General features: G+C 58.7%; 1 protein-coding gene across 2 annotated transcripts in view; it reads right to left on the bottom strand.

Annotated features, from left to right (window-relative positions):
• LOC140405796 (uncharacterized) overlaps positions 1–17458 on the bottom strand; it is a 390195-nt gene that overhangs the window by 144473 nt on the left and 228264 nt on the right. For both annotated transcript variants that reach the window (XM_072494233.1, XM_072494229.1), the window contains exon 13: positions 2711–2840. In XM_072494233.1, coding sequence (XP_072350334.1) covers positions 2711–2840 — 130 coding nt within the window. The remainder of the gene's footprint in view (positions 1–2710; positions 2841–17458) is intronic.

Raw genomic sequence — 17458 nt, 5'->3', positions numbered from 1 at the left:
GTGTGTTAAAAAGGATTGGAAAGGCTCGTCCTTACCCTGCAAGCGCTGCTGGAACAGGTATCTTTCGAAGCTTTCATTGACCTCTATGCTGAAGTGGGTATCGAATTTGAGGAGAACCGTCTTGTACTTTGTCTTGTCCTCGTCCTCTGCGAATGTGAGGGAGTTGAAGATGTGGATGGCGTGTTGCCCGGCCGTGGCGAGGAACAGAGCAATCTTCCTGGTGTCCGAGGTGTTCTCCCTGTCTGTGGCTTCGAGGAAGAGCTGGAAGCGCTGTTTAAAAATCTTCCAATTGACCCCGAGATGCGGAGCGGTGGTGGCGGGTTGATGTTCTCCATACTTCAGGAAGCCGGAATGCTGATTAGTTGCAGGTGGGTCTCAGAAGTGCTAGTTTGCAACCACTCCTTGTACCATGATGTGTTGGGTGTTCTGGATCACAAACAGGTCACCAACACTGGAAGTGGGGCAATTCTATTTTATTATGAGGTTAACTATATGAACTGAGGGTAAAGGCAATACCAGCTTTTACTGTTGACCCTTGCCTAGTCCTAACCAGGTGATGCACTCAGCACATGGTGAATGTCTGTGTTGCAGGCTGTGAGCTCTGTGCTCCGAGCTGGCTGCTACTAGAATGAGCGGGAACTCTCCTGTCCCCTGTCATTATACTGCGTGTGCTCTCACTGGTGATTGGCTGCGGTGTTGTGTATGCTGATTGGTCCCACTGCATGTCCATCAGTGTGTGTGTGTGTGTCTGCTCCATAATATACAGGTGTATATTATGACAGACCGTCTTGAATTTTGTTTTATCTTCATCATCTGCAAAAATTATGTTGTCCATGTTGCAGGATGACGGAATGCTGGCGGAAGGCAGATCACTTGAAGGTAGGTCTAAGAAGTGCTAATATCTCTCAACCCCTGGTAGCATGTTGTGTTGGGTGCTCTGGATCCGTGGGCCACATACAGGTCACCAACACTTGAAATAGTGCAACACTATTTTATTGAATCATTAACTGTTGTAACATACTCTGACTGTGGGTTAACACGATACTGGCTTTAACTAAAGACCTTTGCCTTGTCCTAACCAGTCGATGCACTCAGCACATGGTGAATGTCTGTGCTGCAGGCTGTGAGCTCTGTCCTCCTAGCTAGCTGCAGCTTTAATGAGCGGGAACTCTGATGCCCCCTGTCTTTATAGTGCGTGTGCTCTAACTGGTGATTGGCTGCGGTGTTGTGTGTTGATTGGTCCCACTGTGTGTCCATCAGTGTGTGTCTGCACCATGATATACTGGTGTATATTATGACAATCCCTGGAATCAGTCTAGTAATCCTTCGCTGCACTCCCTCGAGAGCAAGAACATCCTTCCACAGAAAAGGAGACCAAAACTGTACACAATATTCTAGGTGTGGCCTCGCCAAGGCCCTGTATAATTGCAGCAACACATCCTTACTTCTGTACTCGAAACCTCTCGCAGTGAAGGCCAACATTCTATTAGCCTTCTTTACCACCTGCTGCACCTGCATGCTTACCTTCAGCGATTGGTGCGTAAGGACACCCAGGTCCCACTGCACACTCCCCTCTCCCAATTTACAACCATTTCAGGTAATAATCTGCCTTCCTGTTTTTGCTTCCACAGTGAATAACCTCACACTTACCCAAATTATACTGCATCTGCCATTGTTTTGCCCACTCGCCCAACCTGTCCAGATCATGCTGTAGGATCTCTGCATCCTCGTCACAGTTCACCCTCCCACCCAACTTGGTATTATCTGAAAACTTTGAGATGTTACTTTGTTTCCTCTCTGCCAACCAGTTTTCTAAACACCTCAATACACTTCCCCCAATCACATTCGCTTTAATCTTGCACAATAATCTCTGATGCGGGACTTTGTCAAACGCCTTCTGAAAGTCCAAATACACCGCATCGACTGGCTCCCCCTTGTCAACTGTACTAGTTACATCTTCAAAGAATTCCAACAGATTTTAAAGCATGATTTCCCCTTCATAAATCCATGCTGACTCTGACTGATCCTGACACTACTTTCTAAATGTTCCGCTATAAAGTCCTTGATAATGGATTCAAGAATTTTCCCCACTACCGATGTTAGGCTTACTGGTCTCTAATTCCCTGTTATCTCTCTACCTCCCTTTTTGAATATTGGAGTGACATTGGCTACCATCTAATCTGCAGGGACAGTTCCAGAGTCTATAGAATCTCGAAAGTTGACCACCAATGCATCCACTATTTCCAGAGCCACCTCCTTAAGCATTCTGGGATGCAGATTCTCAGGCCCTGTAGATTTATCCGCCTTCAATCCCATCAATTTTCCCAGCACCATTTCTCTACTAATATTTATCTCCCTCAGTTCTTCCCTCTCACTAAACCTTTCATTCTCCAACATTTCTGGGATCTGATTTGTGTCCTCTTTTGTGAAGACAGAACGAAAGCATGTATTCAATTGCTCAGCCATCTCATTGTCCTTTATTATACATTCCCCTGTTTCTGTCTGTAGGGGGCCTATATTTGTCCTTACCAATCTCTTTCTCTTCACATATCTATAGAAACTCCTAGTGTCAGTCCTTATGTTCCCTGCAAACTGTATTTTCCTTTCTTCATCAATCCCTCGATCCTTCTTTGCTGAATGAACATACCAAGAATGAATAATATAAAACCCCCACAAACTTTACTGCAGAAATTACCAGAATTATGAATACCTGGAGGTTATTCACAAAGAGGAGCATTTTTACCCGGGAATACTGTTCCTTCAGCTGAATTAAGGCCAGCTTCTGTTGAACGAAATGCAGTTCCAGAATGGCCCCTTCAACAGTCACCTTAGCTGGACACCTAAGCACAAAGAAAATTGACATGCGTCATGGAAGCTTTCACCATCAAAATACATACCACCCCCCCAAACGGCCACCACCCGCCAGCGGGGTATCATGTGGCCCACCCAAGGGCAACTCCTGCAGTAGCCCCTACAGGGGGGCACTAGATGGAGCCATGGAGCGTAACGCTGGCATGGGCAGCACCGGCCAACGGTAACCCTGGGAGCAGGCACGGGTGCCAGGGCCAGGGTCCTTCTCCCCATAACTACTGATCCCCTTATTAATCAAAAGCCTATCTATCTCTGTCATAATGACATTTGGCCTCCACAGCCTCCTGCGGCAAAGAGTTCCACAGATTCACCATCCTCTGGCTGAAGAAATTCCTCCTCATCTCTGTTTTAAAGGATCGTCCCTTTAGTCTGAGATCATAGATTATCATAGAATTTACAGTGCAGAAGGAGGCCATTCGGCCCATCAAGTCTGCACCGGCTCTTGGAAAGAGCACCCTACCCAAGGTCAATACCGCCACCCTATCCCCATAACCCAGTAACCCCACCCAACACTAAGGGGAATTTTGGACACTAAGGGCAATTTATCACGGCCAATCCACCTAACCTGCACATCTTTGGACTGTGGGAGGAAACCGGAGCACCCGGAGGAAACCCACGCACACACGGGGAGGACGTGCAGACTCCGCACAGACAGTGACCCAAGCCGGAACCGAACCCGGGACCCTGGAGCTGTGAAGCAATTGTGCTATCCACAATGCTACCGTGCTGCCCTCTGGGTGTCCTCTGGTTCTAGTTTTTCCTACAAATGGAAACATTATCTCCACGTTCACTCAATCCAGGCCTCGCAGTAGCCTGTGAGTCTCAATAAGATCCCCTAAAGATCTTTCTAAAGTCCATCAAGTACAGACCCAGAGTCCTCAACCGTTCCTCATACGACAAGCTCTTCATTCCACAGATCATTCTCTGAAACTCCTCTGAACCTTTTCCAAGGACAGCACATCCATCCATAGATTTGGGGCCCCAAACTCCTCACAATACTCCAAATGGGATCTGACCAGAGCCTTATACAGCCTCAGAAGTATACCCCTCTCGAAGCACAACTCAGCGGGGTCTCACTTCCTCGCCTGCTGCTGACATCCATTTCTTCAGGCCTGGCGACTACGTCCAGTCCCCTCTGCTCTGCTGCAGTGAGGGGCTGCACTCCGGATGGGGGGAGGGGAGTAGGGTTACATATGTGTGGGACAGGGGTTGGTGCCAGAGCACAGTGCTGCCTACTGACTCTGGATGCCCTGAGGAGGTTGTGTAATTTTTTTCCGGCACTCCTGGCCGTTCCGGACGGTGTTGCCCACGGCATTGACCACCTATGCCACCTGCGTCCAGACCTGGCAAGCAGCAGCGGCTGGCAGCCTCCTTCCCACCCCGGGGTACAGGGTCACCTGCTTTTCCTCCATGACGTCCTGCAGAGTCTCCAGTTCCGCCTTGGTGAATCTTGGGGCCGTGCATCTTGCTGCCATTTTGTTGGCTGGGATGATGTGTGTGGGAAGTGTGCCTTCTGAGTAAGAATCCTGGGGCAAATCCCATACCATTCCTCTTGGAATTAATTGTGTTCTATGTGGTGCCAGTGTTAGCTCCTTAACAATCGTTCGATCGGTCCAGGTGCAGCGCCAGTTTTGCTGTTGTAGAAGTCCACGAATCCTGCCCCGGAGTCAACACTTAGGGCGGATTCTCTGGTCTCGGATGCCGAAATCATATTTAGCGATTGGCCGGAGAATCCCCGTTTGTGCCGAAATGGGGGGCAGTGCCGGGTTTGCGTTGCTCCGTCCCCCTCCAAAACGTGTACTCACGAAAATGAGTAGCATGAGTGACCCACGCCGTCGAGACCATGGCCCATCGGGGGCAGGGCATCGGGGAGGGCCTCAGGTGACGTCCTGAGGCCGTCCTGACGGCGTGCGGCGTACTCGCAGTGTACACCATTTTAGAAGGGGCGGAGCGGAGCCAAAACGGCGTCGTCCCTGATTTCAGCCCAAACGGGGATTCTCCGGCCAATCGCAGAACACGATTTCGCCCTCGGAGGAATCCCACCCCGTTTTTTGGGGGGAACCCGATGTGGCGGTTGCGGACTGAGTCCAGCGCCGCCACAGTCGGGTGGGAACCGTTCCACGGGGAGGGGACTTTGGCGGGGGCTGGGGGCGCTGTTTGGGGGTGTCTGTGGGTGGCGGGCCTGGTCAAAGGGGGGCAGTTTTTGGCAGGCTGGGTCCGCGTGCAGCCGGCATCATGTTGCACGGCGTGGATGTTGCAGAACACCGCTGTGGCATGTGCTGCCATGGATCTGGCAATTCACCAGCCGTATCCGCGGCTAAAGCAGGGGCTCTACGCTGCGTGCCTGCTAGCCCCCCACCAGATGGAGGATCGATGCAGCTTCTGCACTGTCTTTTCGGGTGTAAAACCCCACTGTTCCCACGCTGGCATCAGCACTTAGTCTTCAAATTGGAGAATCCAGCCCTTAGTCTCAGGATTGGAGAATCTTGGGCGGGATTCTCCGACCCTGGGCCGGGTTGGAGAATCGCCAGGGGGGGAGGGCACGATTCAAGTGACGCCGCCCCGACGCCAGTCCGTCGATTCTTCCGTCACCGTACAATCAGCGCCATTGGCACTGGCACGGTCAGCGCACCACCGGTCGGGGGTCGCTCCACGCGGCCCCCTGGCGATTCTCCACGTGCGTTGGGCCGAGTGGCTGCTGAGATAGGCCGCGTCCCACATGTGGGCCTACCTGATGGGACCCGTTCATCCTGCGGGGTGTGGCCTGGTGGGGGGATCCGACCCGGGGGGGGGGGGGGGGGGGGGGCCTCCCCCGTGACCTGGCCCGCGTTCGGGGCCTACCGATCGGCATACTGGCTTCTCCTGGTGAGGGCCTATTTTACTCTGCACTGGGCCCCTGTAGCTCTCTGCCATGTTTTGGGTGAGTTTGCGCCGGTCGTAACGCGCATGCGCAGACCTGCGCCGCCCGTTTGATGCCGGTATTGGCAGCTGGAGCTGCATGAGTCACTCCAGTGTCGTGCTGGCCCCCTGTGGGCGCAGGATCGCTGATCCTGGGGACCGGTTAACACCGTCGTAAAACACGTCGGCGTTTACGACGGCGTCAACACTTAGCCTCAGCATGAGAGAATCCCGCCCCTTGTGTTAATCTGGCTCCTTTTATATGCATGATGTGGAGATGCCGGCGTTGGACTGGGGTGGGCACAGTAAGAAGTCTTACAACACAAGGTTAAAGTCCAACAAGTTTGTTTTGAATACTAGCTTTCGGAGCACAGCTCCTTCATCAGGTGAGTGCCAGATTCATCAGTCCCATTCACAAGGCGGCCCCGAACATCACCCAAGCACAACACACTGCTATCCGCGCTGTCAAGACCAACTGCAAAATTGTCATCAAACCAGCAGACAAAGGAGGAGCCACCGTCATACTGAACAGAACGGACTATTGCAAAGAAGTATACCGACAACTCAACAACCAGGAACACTACAGACAGTTACCCGCAATTCCGACCAAAGAACACACCCGCCTACTCAACAGACTGATCAAGACCTTGGATCCAGACCTTCAGAGCACCCTATGTGCTCTCATCCCACGTACTCCCCACGTTGGAGATTTCTACTGCCTCCCGAAAATACACAAGGCCAACACATCAGGCCGTCCTATCGTATCAGGCAATAGGATCCTGTGTGAGAACCTCTCTGGCTCCATCAAGGGCATCTTGAAACCCATCGTACAAGAACCCCCAGCTTCTGTCGCGACACAACGGACTTCTTACAGAAACTCAGCATCCATGGACCAGTTGAACCAAGAACATTCCTCGTCACAATGGATGTCTTGGCACTCTACACCAGCAACTCCCATGACAACAGCATTGCTGCAACAGCGTCAGTACTCAACACCAACAACTGCCAATCTCCAGACGCAATTCTACAACTCATCCGCTTCACCTTGGATCACAACATTTTCACTTTCGACAAGTTCTTCATCCAGACGCACGGAACAGCCATGGGGACCAAATTCGCACCTCAATATGTCAACATCTTCATGCACAAGTTCGAACAAGACCTCCTCACCGCACAGGACTTTCAACCGACGCTATACACTAGATACATCAATGACATTTTTTTTCTTTAGCCCCACGGCGAAGAATCACTGAAACGACTACACGATGCACCTGATGAAGGAGCTGTGCTCCAAAACCTGTTGGACTTTAACCTGGTGTTGTAAGACTTCTTAATTTTATCTATAAGCATTGAGTGAAGTGCTATACCAAAATTGAAGTACTTTTTGAATTGTAATCACTTTGTAATGTAGGAAACTTGGCAGCCAATTCATACAAAGCAAGCTTCCATAAAAAATAATATGGGGCTGGATTCTCCATCGCCCGTCACTGGCAGCGAAGTTCTAGTGTCGGGGAAAAATTTGGATTAGCACCCTTTCCGATGGGCCGATCTTCCCCTGGTGGCGACATTGAGTTTCGCACCCCGCGGTAGCAGGAGGATGCAAATGGGTCATGATGATTCATTTGCATCCTATTAATCGGCTGGATACCGGATTCTCCTCACCTCCATGATTCTCCAAATTTCTGGGCTGGGTTTGACGTGGGCATGGATTGCTACAGGTATTTCCCAGCGTGCTGCAGAAAGCCTTTCATGTGGTCCTAGAGCTGTCAATCATAGCTCGATGTTTATAAACACATCTGGGTACATGAAATCCATTCATGAGTGATGGGAAATGAGTATAAACAATCCAGACAGTTGGCTGCGCGCAAGCTGTCAATCACAGCCTAGTAAAACTAATTTCCATTGATGTGAATGAAAGCCTTGCAGATCAAAGATCTGGGGCGGGATTCTCCCCTACCCGGAGAGGCGGGCCCTACCGGATCCGAGGAGTGGCATGAACCACTCCGGCGTCGGGCCGTGCGGAATGTGCGGAATCCTCCACACCTTCAGGGGCTAGGCCGGCGGCAGCAGGGTTAGCACCCTGCCAGCTGGCACAAAAGGGCACCACGCCATGCCAGCTTGCGCCAAAGGGCCTCCGCCGGCCGGCGCGAGTTGGCGCATGCGTGGGAGCGCCAGCATGTGCTGGCTGCATCCCAGCACACGCCAGGGGGTTTCTTCTCCGCGCCGGCCATGGCAGAGGTTGACAGCAGCCGGCGCGGATGGAAAGAGTGCCCCCACGCACAGGCCCGCCCGCGGATCGGTGGGCCCTGATCGTGGGCCAGGCCACCGTGGGCGCACCCCTTGGGGCCAGATCCCCCCCGTGCCCCCCCGAGAACTGTGCAGGCTGCCCGTAGAGGCGATGGTTTGATTTACGCCGGCGGGACCGGCCGAAAACGCGCGGCCGCTCGGCCCATCGCGGGCCGGAGAATCGCTGGGGGGGCCGCTACCAGCGGCCACTGACCGGCGTGATTCCCACCCCCACCAAAACCCCGGCACTGGTGAATTTGGGATTCACGCCGCCCCCTGCCAATTCTCCGACCCGGCAGGGGGTCGGAGAATCGCGCCCCTGAAGCGGTTTAAACCGAGCTGATATGTTTTTTTTGCTTTCTCGGAATTTACAAGTGCTACTATCTCTGCCTGAGCCAGGAGGTGTATTGTACAGGTGAGTTTTAAAGCAGTGTTTCTTTCACTGTCTCTGTCTCGCCCACATGAATCCCGCCCAGAGAGCCAGAGAATCATGCAGGTTTTGGGAATCCATACCCAGCCTGTTAATAGGATGAAAATGAGTCCATTTGACCTATTTGTATCCTTCTGCTGGCGTGTGACGATACCGCCACCAGCGGGGGACTAGAGCATTGGAACAGGATTGACGCCGACCCTGTTTTTTCGATGCTGGATTTTTCGCCACATTGGGAACTCCGCTACCGGCAGCGGAGAATCCAGCTCAGTATGTTTGAATAAGCCTTAGTTGTTTCATACGCAGCTGGTGAGCCAAAGCTATTATATTGGTGATGAGGATAAAGCAGAGGACATGTGGTCCTTAGACTGTGGTACATAACCCATTGAGGTTGAAATTAGGTTGAAAAACAGAAATGTGCTGCAGGAAAATGGGGCGTCATTCTCCGACCCCCCGCCGGGTCGGAGAATGGCCGTTGGCCGCCGTGAATCCCGCCCCCGCCCCCGCCGAAGTCTCCGAAGGGAGAAAAGTCGGCGGGGCGTTAATGGCGCCGCTGCCGCGGAGAATGTCACGGGCCTGCGCAAGGCAGCCGATTTTCGGCCTGCCGATATTCTCCCTTCCGGATGGGCCGAAGTCCCGTCGACGTGATGACCGTTCACGTCGACGTCAATCAAACCTCCTTTTCATCGGCGTGACCCGGTGCTCCAGGCTCACGCCGACCAGCGAGGAGGTGAGTGACGGCCTGGGGGGTTGGCTCTGGGCAGGAAATGGCGTGGCCGCAGACTGATTGCCTGAGAAGAGGTGTGTCTCGGCTTGTGTGTGTGTGCGGCGGGGGGGGGGGGGGGGTGGTTAGAGTAGGCTGGGCTCCGGGGGAGTGCCGGGAGGGGGTCCGTGCCGGGGTGGAGGTTGTGGAGGGGGTCCGTGCCGGGGTGGAGGTTGGGGGTTGTGGAGGGGGTCCGTGCCGGGGTGGAGGTTGGGGGTTGTGGAGGGGGTCCGTGCCGGGGTGGAGGTTGGGGGTTGTGGAGGGGGTCCGTGCCGGGGTGGAGGTTGGGGGGGGGGGGTCCGTGCTGGGGTGGAGGTTGGGGGTTGTGGAGGGGGTCCGTGCCGGGGTGGAGGTTGTGGAGGGGGTCCGTGCCGGGGTGGAGGTTGGGGGTTGTGGAGGGGGTCCGTGCCGGGGTGGAGGTTGGGGGGGGGGGGTCCGTGCTGGGGTGGAGGTTGGGGGTTGGGGAGGGGGTCCGTGCCGGGGTGGAGGTTGGGGGGGGGTCCGTGCTGGGGTGGAGGTTGGGGCGGGGGGGGGTCCGTGCCGGGGTGGGTGATGGGAGGGCAAATGAGTTGGTCCACCTGGCCAGGTGCCAGCCTCCAACAGTTGGACCCATGCGGTCCATGCCACCTGGCTGGGGGGAGGAGGGGATATGGGCAATGATGACATGTCGTCGTTCCCCTCCCCCCCACCAGGTCGTCATGTTTTCAGATCATCCAGCGATGTTGGCCGCCGTGGTGGCAGCCGCTCATGTCTATGTTGCCCTGGATGAGGAGGAGGAGGAGGAGGAGGAGGAGGAGGAGCGTGCCAGAGAGGCGGCGCAGGCTGCCGCAGAGGGGCAGGCGGCAGCCGCCCAGGCTGGAGGGACACCTGACCGACAGGACGAGGAGGGGGAGGAGGACGTCGCGGCCCCACGGCAACGGAGGCACCCGAGGGCGCCCCGTGTGTACCGGCCCCGGCAGTCATACCAGGACCTCACGGACCGGGAATGCAGGAGGAGACTCCGGATGAGCCGGGAAACCGTGGCACACATCTGCCACCTGCTGGCACACCTGTCACCGCGTGGCACTGGCGGGGGACACCCTCTCCCCGTGTCCGTCAAGGTTACGGTGGCCCTGAACTTTTATGCAACGGGGTCATTCCAGGCACCGAGTGGGGACCTGTCCGGCATATCGCAGACATCGGTGCATCGGTGCATCCGGGCAGTGACAGATGCCCTTTATGCCATGGCGCACCGCTACATCCGCTTCCCCGTGGACCGGGCCAGCCAAGATGCCCGGGCCGTGGGCTTCTCTGCCATTGCCGGGTTCCCCATGGTCCAGGGCGCGATCGATGGGATGCACGTCGCCGTGCGGCCACCTGCAGATAACAGGGCCGTGTTCACTAATAGGAAGGGGACCTATTCGATGAACGTACAGGTGGTCTGCGACCACCGCATGATGATCCTGCACGTCTGCGCCCGTTACCCAGGCAGTGTACACGACTCATTCGTGTTGTCGCGGTCATCCATCCCCGGCATGTACGAGGGACGCCATCCCCGGCTGAGGGGCTGGTTGCTGGGCGACAGGGGCTACCCATTGCGATCGTGGCTGATGACGCCTATACGGAGGCCACGCAATGAGGCGGAGAACCGCTACAATGATGCCCATGTAGCGACAAGGGGAGTGATCGAGAGGTGCTTTGGCGTGCTGAAGATGCGTTTCAGGTGCCTGGACCTCTCTGGGGGCGCCCTCCAGTATCGGTCAGATAGGGTCGGCCGCATCATTGTGGTGTGCTGCGTCCTGCACAACATAGCCCAGCAGAGGGGCGATGTGCCGCAGGCAGAGGAGGGCGGAGTGGAGGAGCAGCAGGAAGAGGCCCAGTCCTCCCCAGATGAGGGGGATGGGGGCAATGGTCAGGGCAGACGGGGTAGACACAGACGGGTGGCTGTCCACCGTTACCGGCTGGCCCAGCGGGCACGGGACAGACTGATAGACGCCCGCTTCACTGACTAGATGGGCGTGGGAATCGGGTAGTATGGCCACAGACCGCACACCATGACAACAGCCGACCACCCACACCCCCCACCCATCCATCCACCCAGCACCATCACCCCCCTCCCCAACCCCACACACCCCACCCGCATGCACACCACCCCCCCACTCCCAATTGCCGATCCACCGGCGGCACAACGGGCCGGGCTCACCCAGTTGCGGGTGGACGCGTGTCTATCGCAGGCCATGGAGAATGATGACAGCCCGCCTCCGATGAGCTCCTGGCTCTACATCGTTGGACTATGTCTGACCCATGGCCACAGTACCACCATCCACCCGGACCATCCCTGCATGCGGCTGTGATACTGCAGCGCACGGTCCCGTCCTCTGCCCGGGGGATGTTGATGGCGGCCCAGGGGGAAGGGGGCAGACTCACCTGGGGCTGAGGTAAGACCACCCCTCACACACACACTTGCGCTCAACGTACATGACACCCCCGCACACTTTGGACAGAGCATAAAGGCAGCTTCGGTAGGTGTAACATTGACTTTAATAACCAAAGGAGTTCATGCACGTGCCCTAGCGCCTAAAACTCATCTGTGCCCTGCACCCGTGCCAACTTACTCAGTGTCTAATTGTTTGGCCTTACGGGCCCTTTGACTACGTCTACGTGGTTCCCCAGACGGTACAGCAGAACTGGAGGTGGACTCCTGTGATTCCTGCCCTCTGACACTGGATCCCTTTGGCGGCCGTTTCCTGGGGCGTCCTGGCCTAGATGGGCCAGGCTGCGGCCCGGGCGACTGGGATGGCGAGCTGCCAGCCTGTCCTGCCCGTTGCCCACCCGATGCACCTGGGACGGAAGGGGGGGAGTCCGAGGTGTCGCGGTGTACCGGGACCTCCCCTACAGAGGGAGCCGGGATGGACCACACCACCTCCTCCTCCCTCGGGGTGCCCGATGGCCCCCAGGCCTCTACATGGGTGGGGGATGCGAACGGACTGGCCATCCGACGCGCCCCCGACATCTGGCGCTGCCAGTCCTGGAGGCCCGTGCTGGTATCGACAGGGGTCTGCAGGTTTGCAGCCATGGAGCCCAGGGGGTTGTCGAACCCTGTCTGCGACAGTGCGACGCCAGCTCGCACATGGCCACTGGCGCCGATGCCCTCAGCGATGGCCTGCTGAGACTGGGCCATGGCCTGCAGAGACTGGGCCATGGCCTGCAGAGACTGGGCTATGGCCTGCTGAGACTGGGCCATGGCCTGCTGAGACTGGGCTATGGCGTTGAGCGCCTCTGCCATCTGGCGCTGGCACTGGCTCATGGCCTCCTGTGAGAGGGCAGCCATTTCCTGGGCCACAGACGCCGCCTGCACGGAAGGCCCCAGGCCTCGCAAACCGTTCCCCATGTCTGACACCGTCGCACCCATTGCCTCCACCGCGGACGCCACCCGTGCGGTGTCAGCCTGGGTGGCACGCATGACCGGGACCACTCCCAGCTCCTGGACGCGGGTGGACTCCTCCACCTGCGACCGCAGCCGCCGCAAGCCACCCGTCACCCTATTCGCTCGTCTCCGTGTCGGTGGTTGCATCGGATCTATGTGTGGGTGTGGTAACTGCAGGAACCCGGGATCCATCTGGGCGGCAGATGTTCGCTTGGCCTGGGCTGCCCTCCGACCGCCCGGTCCCTCTGCTGCTCCTACCTCCACCTGCTGTACCGGGACGGCTGTGTTGTGCGCACCAGTGAGTGTACCAGACGCCTCATCACTAAAGTGCCCAACCGTGGTGAGTGTTTCTGCGATGGTGGAGGGTGTTGGTGACAGCAGTGGCGTTGTGTCGTGCTCTTCGTCCCACTCTGAGTCCATGGCACTTTGGGGTGGGGGTTCGTCTCCACCCATCCACTCTGAGTCACTGTCCGGTATTTCGTCTTCCCGGGTAGGGGTGTCCTGGGTAGTGCTGTCCCGGGTAGTGCTGTCCCGGGTAGGGGTGTCCTGGGTAGTGGTGTCCCGGGTAGGGGTGTCCTGGATAGTGGTGTCCTGGGTAGTGGTGTCCTGGCTCGGATGTGACGGGGGCCTGTGGCTGCCCCCCTCATCGCTGGGTGGTCGCTCCCGCACGTGACGGGGGTGTCGTCTCCCTGTTGCTCCAGGTCTCTCCGTCTCCCGTGGTCTCCGAGGGGCATCCTGCGGGCGTCGCATGCTGGAGGGTTCGGGTCTCTCCGTCTCCCGTGGTCTCCGAGGGGCATCCTGCGGGCGTCGCATGCTGGAGGGTTCGGGTCTCTCCGTCTCCCGTGGTCTCCGAGGGGCATCCTGCGGGCGGTCTGCATCTGCGGGGATGGGTGCCTGGACGTTTGGTCCTGCGATACACAATGAAGCATGCATGGTTAGACATCAGGCAGTGATCAGGTGATACGGGAGAGGGGGATATAGGGGAGGGGGGATATGGGGACGGGCTGTTGGTGGCTCACTTGCTCGTGGGGCCCCGACCTCTGCATCAGCAACCTCCCGGTCGTCAGGTCCGCCAGCCAGTTCCAGGGCCCTTTCCTCGTGTACGGTCAGTGGCCTCTCATCAGCGGGCCCTCCTCCAGTCCTCACATGCTCCCTATTGTTGTGTGCGCGCTTCTCCTGGGGGGGGGGGGGGGGGGTGGTGGCAGGGGTAAAAGGCAACAGTGTTAGGCAGGTATATGAATGCACGCCATCGGTTGCGCGTGCATTGCAGAGGTTAAGGTTAGGGCTGGATTCACTTGGGGATATGGGGGATATGGGGGAGGGGGGATATGGGGGAGGGGGGATATGGGGGATATGGGGGAGGGGGGATATGGGGGATATGGGGGAGGGGGGATATGGGGGAGGGGGGAATATGGGGGATATGTGGGAGGGGGGATATGGGGGAGGGGGGATATGGGGGAGGGGGGATATGGGGGATATGGGGGAGGGGGGATATGGGGGATATGTGGGAGGGGGGATATGGGGGAGGGGGGATATGGGGGATATGGGGGAGGGGGGATATGGGGGAGGGGGGATATGGGGGAGGGGGGAATATGGGGGATATGGGGGAGGGGGGATATGGGGGAGGGGGGGATATGGGGGAGGGGGGATATGGGGGATATGGGGGAGGGGGGATATGGGGGATATGGGGGAGGGGGGATATGGGGGAGGGGGGAATATGGGGGATATGTGGGAGGGGGGATATGGGGGAGGGGGGATATGGGGGAGGGGGGATATGGGGGATATGGGGGAGGGGGGATATGGGGGAGGGGGGATATGGGGGAGGGGGGAATATGGGGGATATGGGGGAGGGGGGATATGGGGGAGGGGGGGATATGGGGGAGGGGGGATATGGGGGATATGGGGGAGGGGGGATATGGGGGATATGGGGGAGGGGGGATATGGGGGAGGGGGGAATATGGGGGATATGGGGGAGGGGGGATATGGGGGATATGGGGGAGGGGGGGATTTGGGGGAGAGGGGATATGGGGGATATGGGGGACGCTCACCCTGCCTGCTCTGACGAGGTCGTTCACCTTCTTGTGGCACTGGGTGCCTGTCCGTGGTGTCAGGGCCACAGCGGTGACGGCCTCTGCCACCTCCCTCCACAGACGCCGGCTGTGGCGTGGGGCAACTCTGCGGCCGTGCCCGGGATACAGGGCGTCCCTCCTCTGCTCCACCGCATCCAGGAGCGCCTCCACATCGCGTGACTCGAACCTCGGGGCTGAGCGACGGCCAGCCATCAAGTCGGGTGTTGCGGTCGGCTGTTCCGGTCGGGTGGGGGGGGAGCTGCGCGGCCTTATGAGCCGTCACGCCGTGCAGCGCGTATGACGCTGCACGGCGTGAACCACTGCGCAAGCGCGGATCCCGTTACGTCGCTGCTAGCCCATTTCGGGCCGCAGACTATCGGCCCATTTTTATGACGTGACGCAAGTGGGATTTGCGCCGTTTTTTGCGCCGATCGGCGGAGTTTCCGCCGATAACGGAGAATTTCGCCCATGGACTCTAATCAGTCGATTAGATCCTTTTGATGCCTCCATTGAGGATTGGACACGGTATTATAGAATGCTTTAAATTTACGGCCAATAGAATAGAGGAGGTGGGGGAGAGGAAATCAATCATTTTAAACGCATCTGGGACCCAAGCCTACTGTCTAATCCAGAACCTGGGGCGAGATTCTCCGACCCCCCGCCGGGTCGGAGAATCGCCGGGGGCTGGCGTGAATCACGTCCCCTCGCGATTCTCCGGCCCGGATGGGCCGAAGTCCCGCTGCTAAAATGCCTGTCCCGCCGGTGTAGATTAAACCGCCTACCTTACCGGCGGGACAAGGCGGTGCGGGCAGGCTCCGGGGTCCTGGAGGGGGCGCGGAGCGATCGGGCCCCGGGGGGGTGCCCCCACGGTGGCCTGGCGCGCGATCGGGGCCCACCGATCCGCGAGCGGGCATGTGCCATGAGGGCACTCTTTTCCTTCCGCCTTCGCCACGGTCTCCACCATGGCGGAGGCGGAAGAGACTCCCTCCACTGCGCATGCGCGGGAATGCCATCAGCGGCCGCTAACGCTCCCGTGCATGCGCCGCCTGGAGATGTCATTTCTGTGCAAGCTGGCGGGGCACCAAAGGCCTTTTCCACCAGCTGGCGGGGCGGAAATTCGTCCAGCGCGGGTCTAGCCCCTCAAGGTTGGGGCTCGGCCCCCCAAGATGCGGAGCATTCCGCACCTTTGGGGTGGCGCGATGCCCGACTGATTTGCGCCGTTTTGGGCGCCAGTTGGCGGACATCGCGCCGATACCGGAGAATTTCGCCCCTGATGCCCCAAACAAATCCAATTCTAGTTCATTCACTGAGATAGTGGGCGGGATTCTCCACTCCCACGCCGAAGTGGCCGCGCCGCCGTGAACGCCGTCGAGGTTCACGACGGCGCGGAACGGCCCTGGTCCTGACCGATTCAGGCCCTGACAATGGGCCAGTATCGGGGCCGCGTCATCTACACGCGCCAGGCCTTGTCGCCCGCGTAAAAGCAGCGCCGCATAGATGACGCGGCCGGCGTCGCATAACGGACGTCATCCGCGCATGCGCGGGTTGGCCGGCGCCATCCTGGAATCTGGAATTCACCACCTGGAATGCGTGGTTGCCGTCCTGTCCAAATCCCCCCCCGCAAGAAGATGGGGGACTGATCTTGCGGGGCCGCGGAAGGAGGACCTCCTTCAGAGAGGACGGCCCAACGATCGGTGGGCACCGATCGCGGGCCACCCCACATTCCAGGTGAAGCCCGGTGCAGGATCCCCCCCCCCCACAGGCCGCCCCCCCCAGCGTTCACGCGCTGCCCATGACTGCAGCGACCAGAGGCGTCATTCTCCGACCCCCCGCCGGGTCGGAGAATGGCCGTTGGCCGCCGTGAATCCCGCCCCCGCCGAAGTCTCCGAAGGGAGAAAAGTCGGCGGGGCGTTAATGGCGCCGCTGCCGCGGAGAATGTCACGGGTCTGCGCAAGGCAGCCGATTTTCGGCCTGCCGATATTCTCCCTTCCGGATGGGCCGAAATCCCGTCGACGTGATGACCGTTCACGTCGACGTGAATCAAACCTCCTTTTCATCGGCGTGACCCGGTGCTCCAGGCTCACGCCGACCAGCGAGGAGGTGAGTGACGGCCTGGGGGGTTGGCTCTGGGCAGGAAATGGCGTGGCCGCAGACTGATTGCGTGAGGAGAGGTGTGTCTCGGCTTGTGTGTGTGTGTGTGCGGCGGGGGGGGGGGGGGGTGGTTAGAGTAGGCTGGGCTCCGGGGGAGTGCCGGGAGGGGGTCCGTGCCGGGGTGGAGGTTGGGGGTTGTGGAGGGGGTCCGTGCCGGGGTGGAGGTTGGGGGGGGGGTCCGTGCCGGGGTGGAGGTTGGGGAGGGGGTCCGTGCCGGGGTGGAGGTTGGGGAGGTGGTCCGTGCCGGGGTGGAGGTTGGGGGGGGGTCCGTGCTGGGGTGGAGGTTGGGGGTTGGGGAGGGGGTCCGTGCCGGGGTGGAGGTTGGGGGGGGGGTCCGTGCTGGGGTGGAGGTTGGGGGTTGGGGAGGGGGTCGGTGCCGGGGTGGAGGTTGGGGAGGGGGTCCGTGCCGGGGTGGAGGTTGGGGGGGGGGTCCGTGCCGGGGTGGAGGTTGGGGAGGGGGTCCGTGCCGGGGTGGAGGTTGGGGGGGGGTCCGTGCCGGGGTGGAGGTTGGGGAGGGGGTCCGTGCCGGGGTGGAGGTTGGGGAGGGGGTCCGTGCCGGGGTGGAGGTTGGGGAGGGGGTCCGT

The sequence above is a fragment of the Scyliorhinus torazame genome, chromosome 2 (assembly GCF_047496885.1).
Source record: "Scyliorhinus torazame isolate Kashiwa2021f chromosome 2, sScyTor2.1, whole genome shotgun sequence".
Classification (NCBI taxonomy): Eukaryota; Metazoa; Chordata; class Chondrichthyes; order Carcharhiniformes; family Scyliorhinidae; genus Scyliorhinus; species Scyliorhinus torazame.
This window is presented reverse-complemented; position numbering and strand designations above follow the sequence as displayed.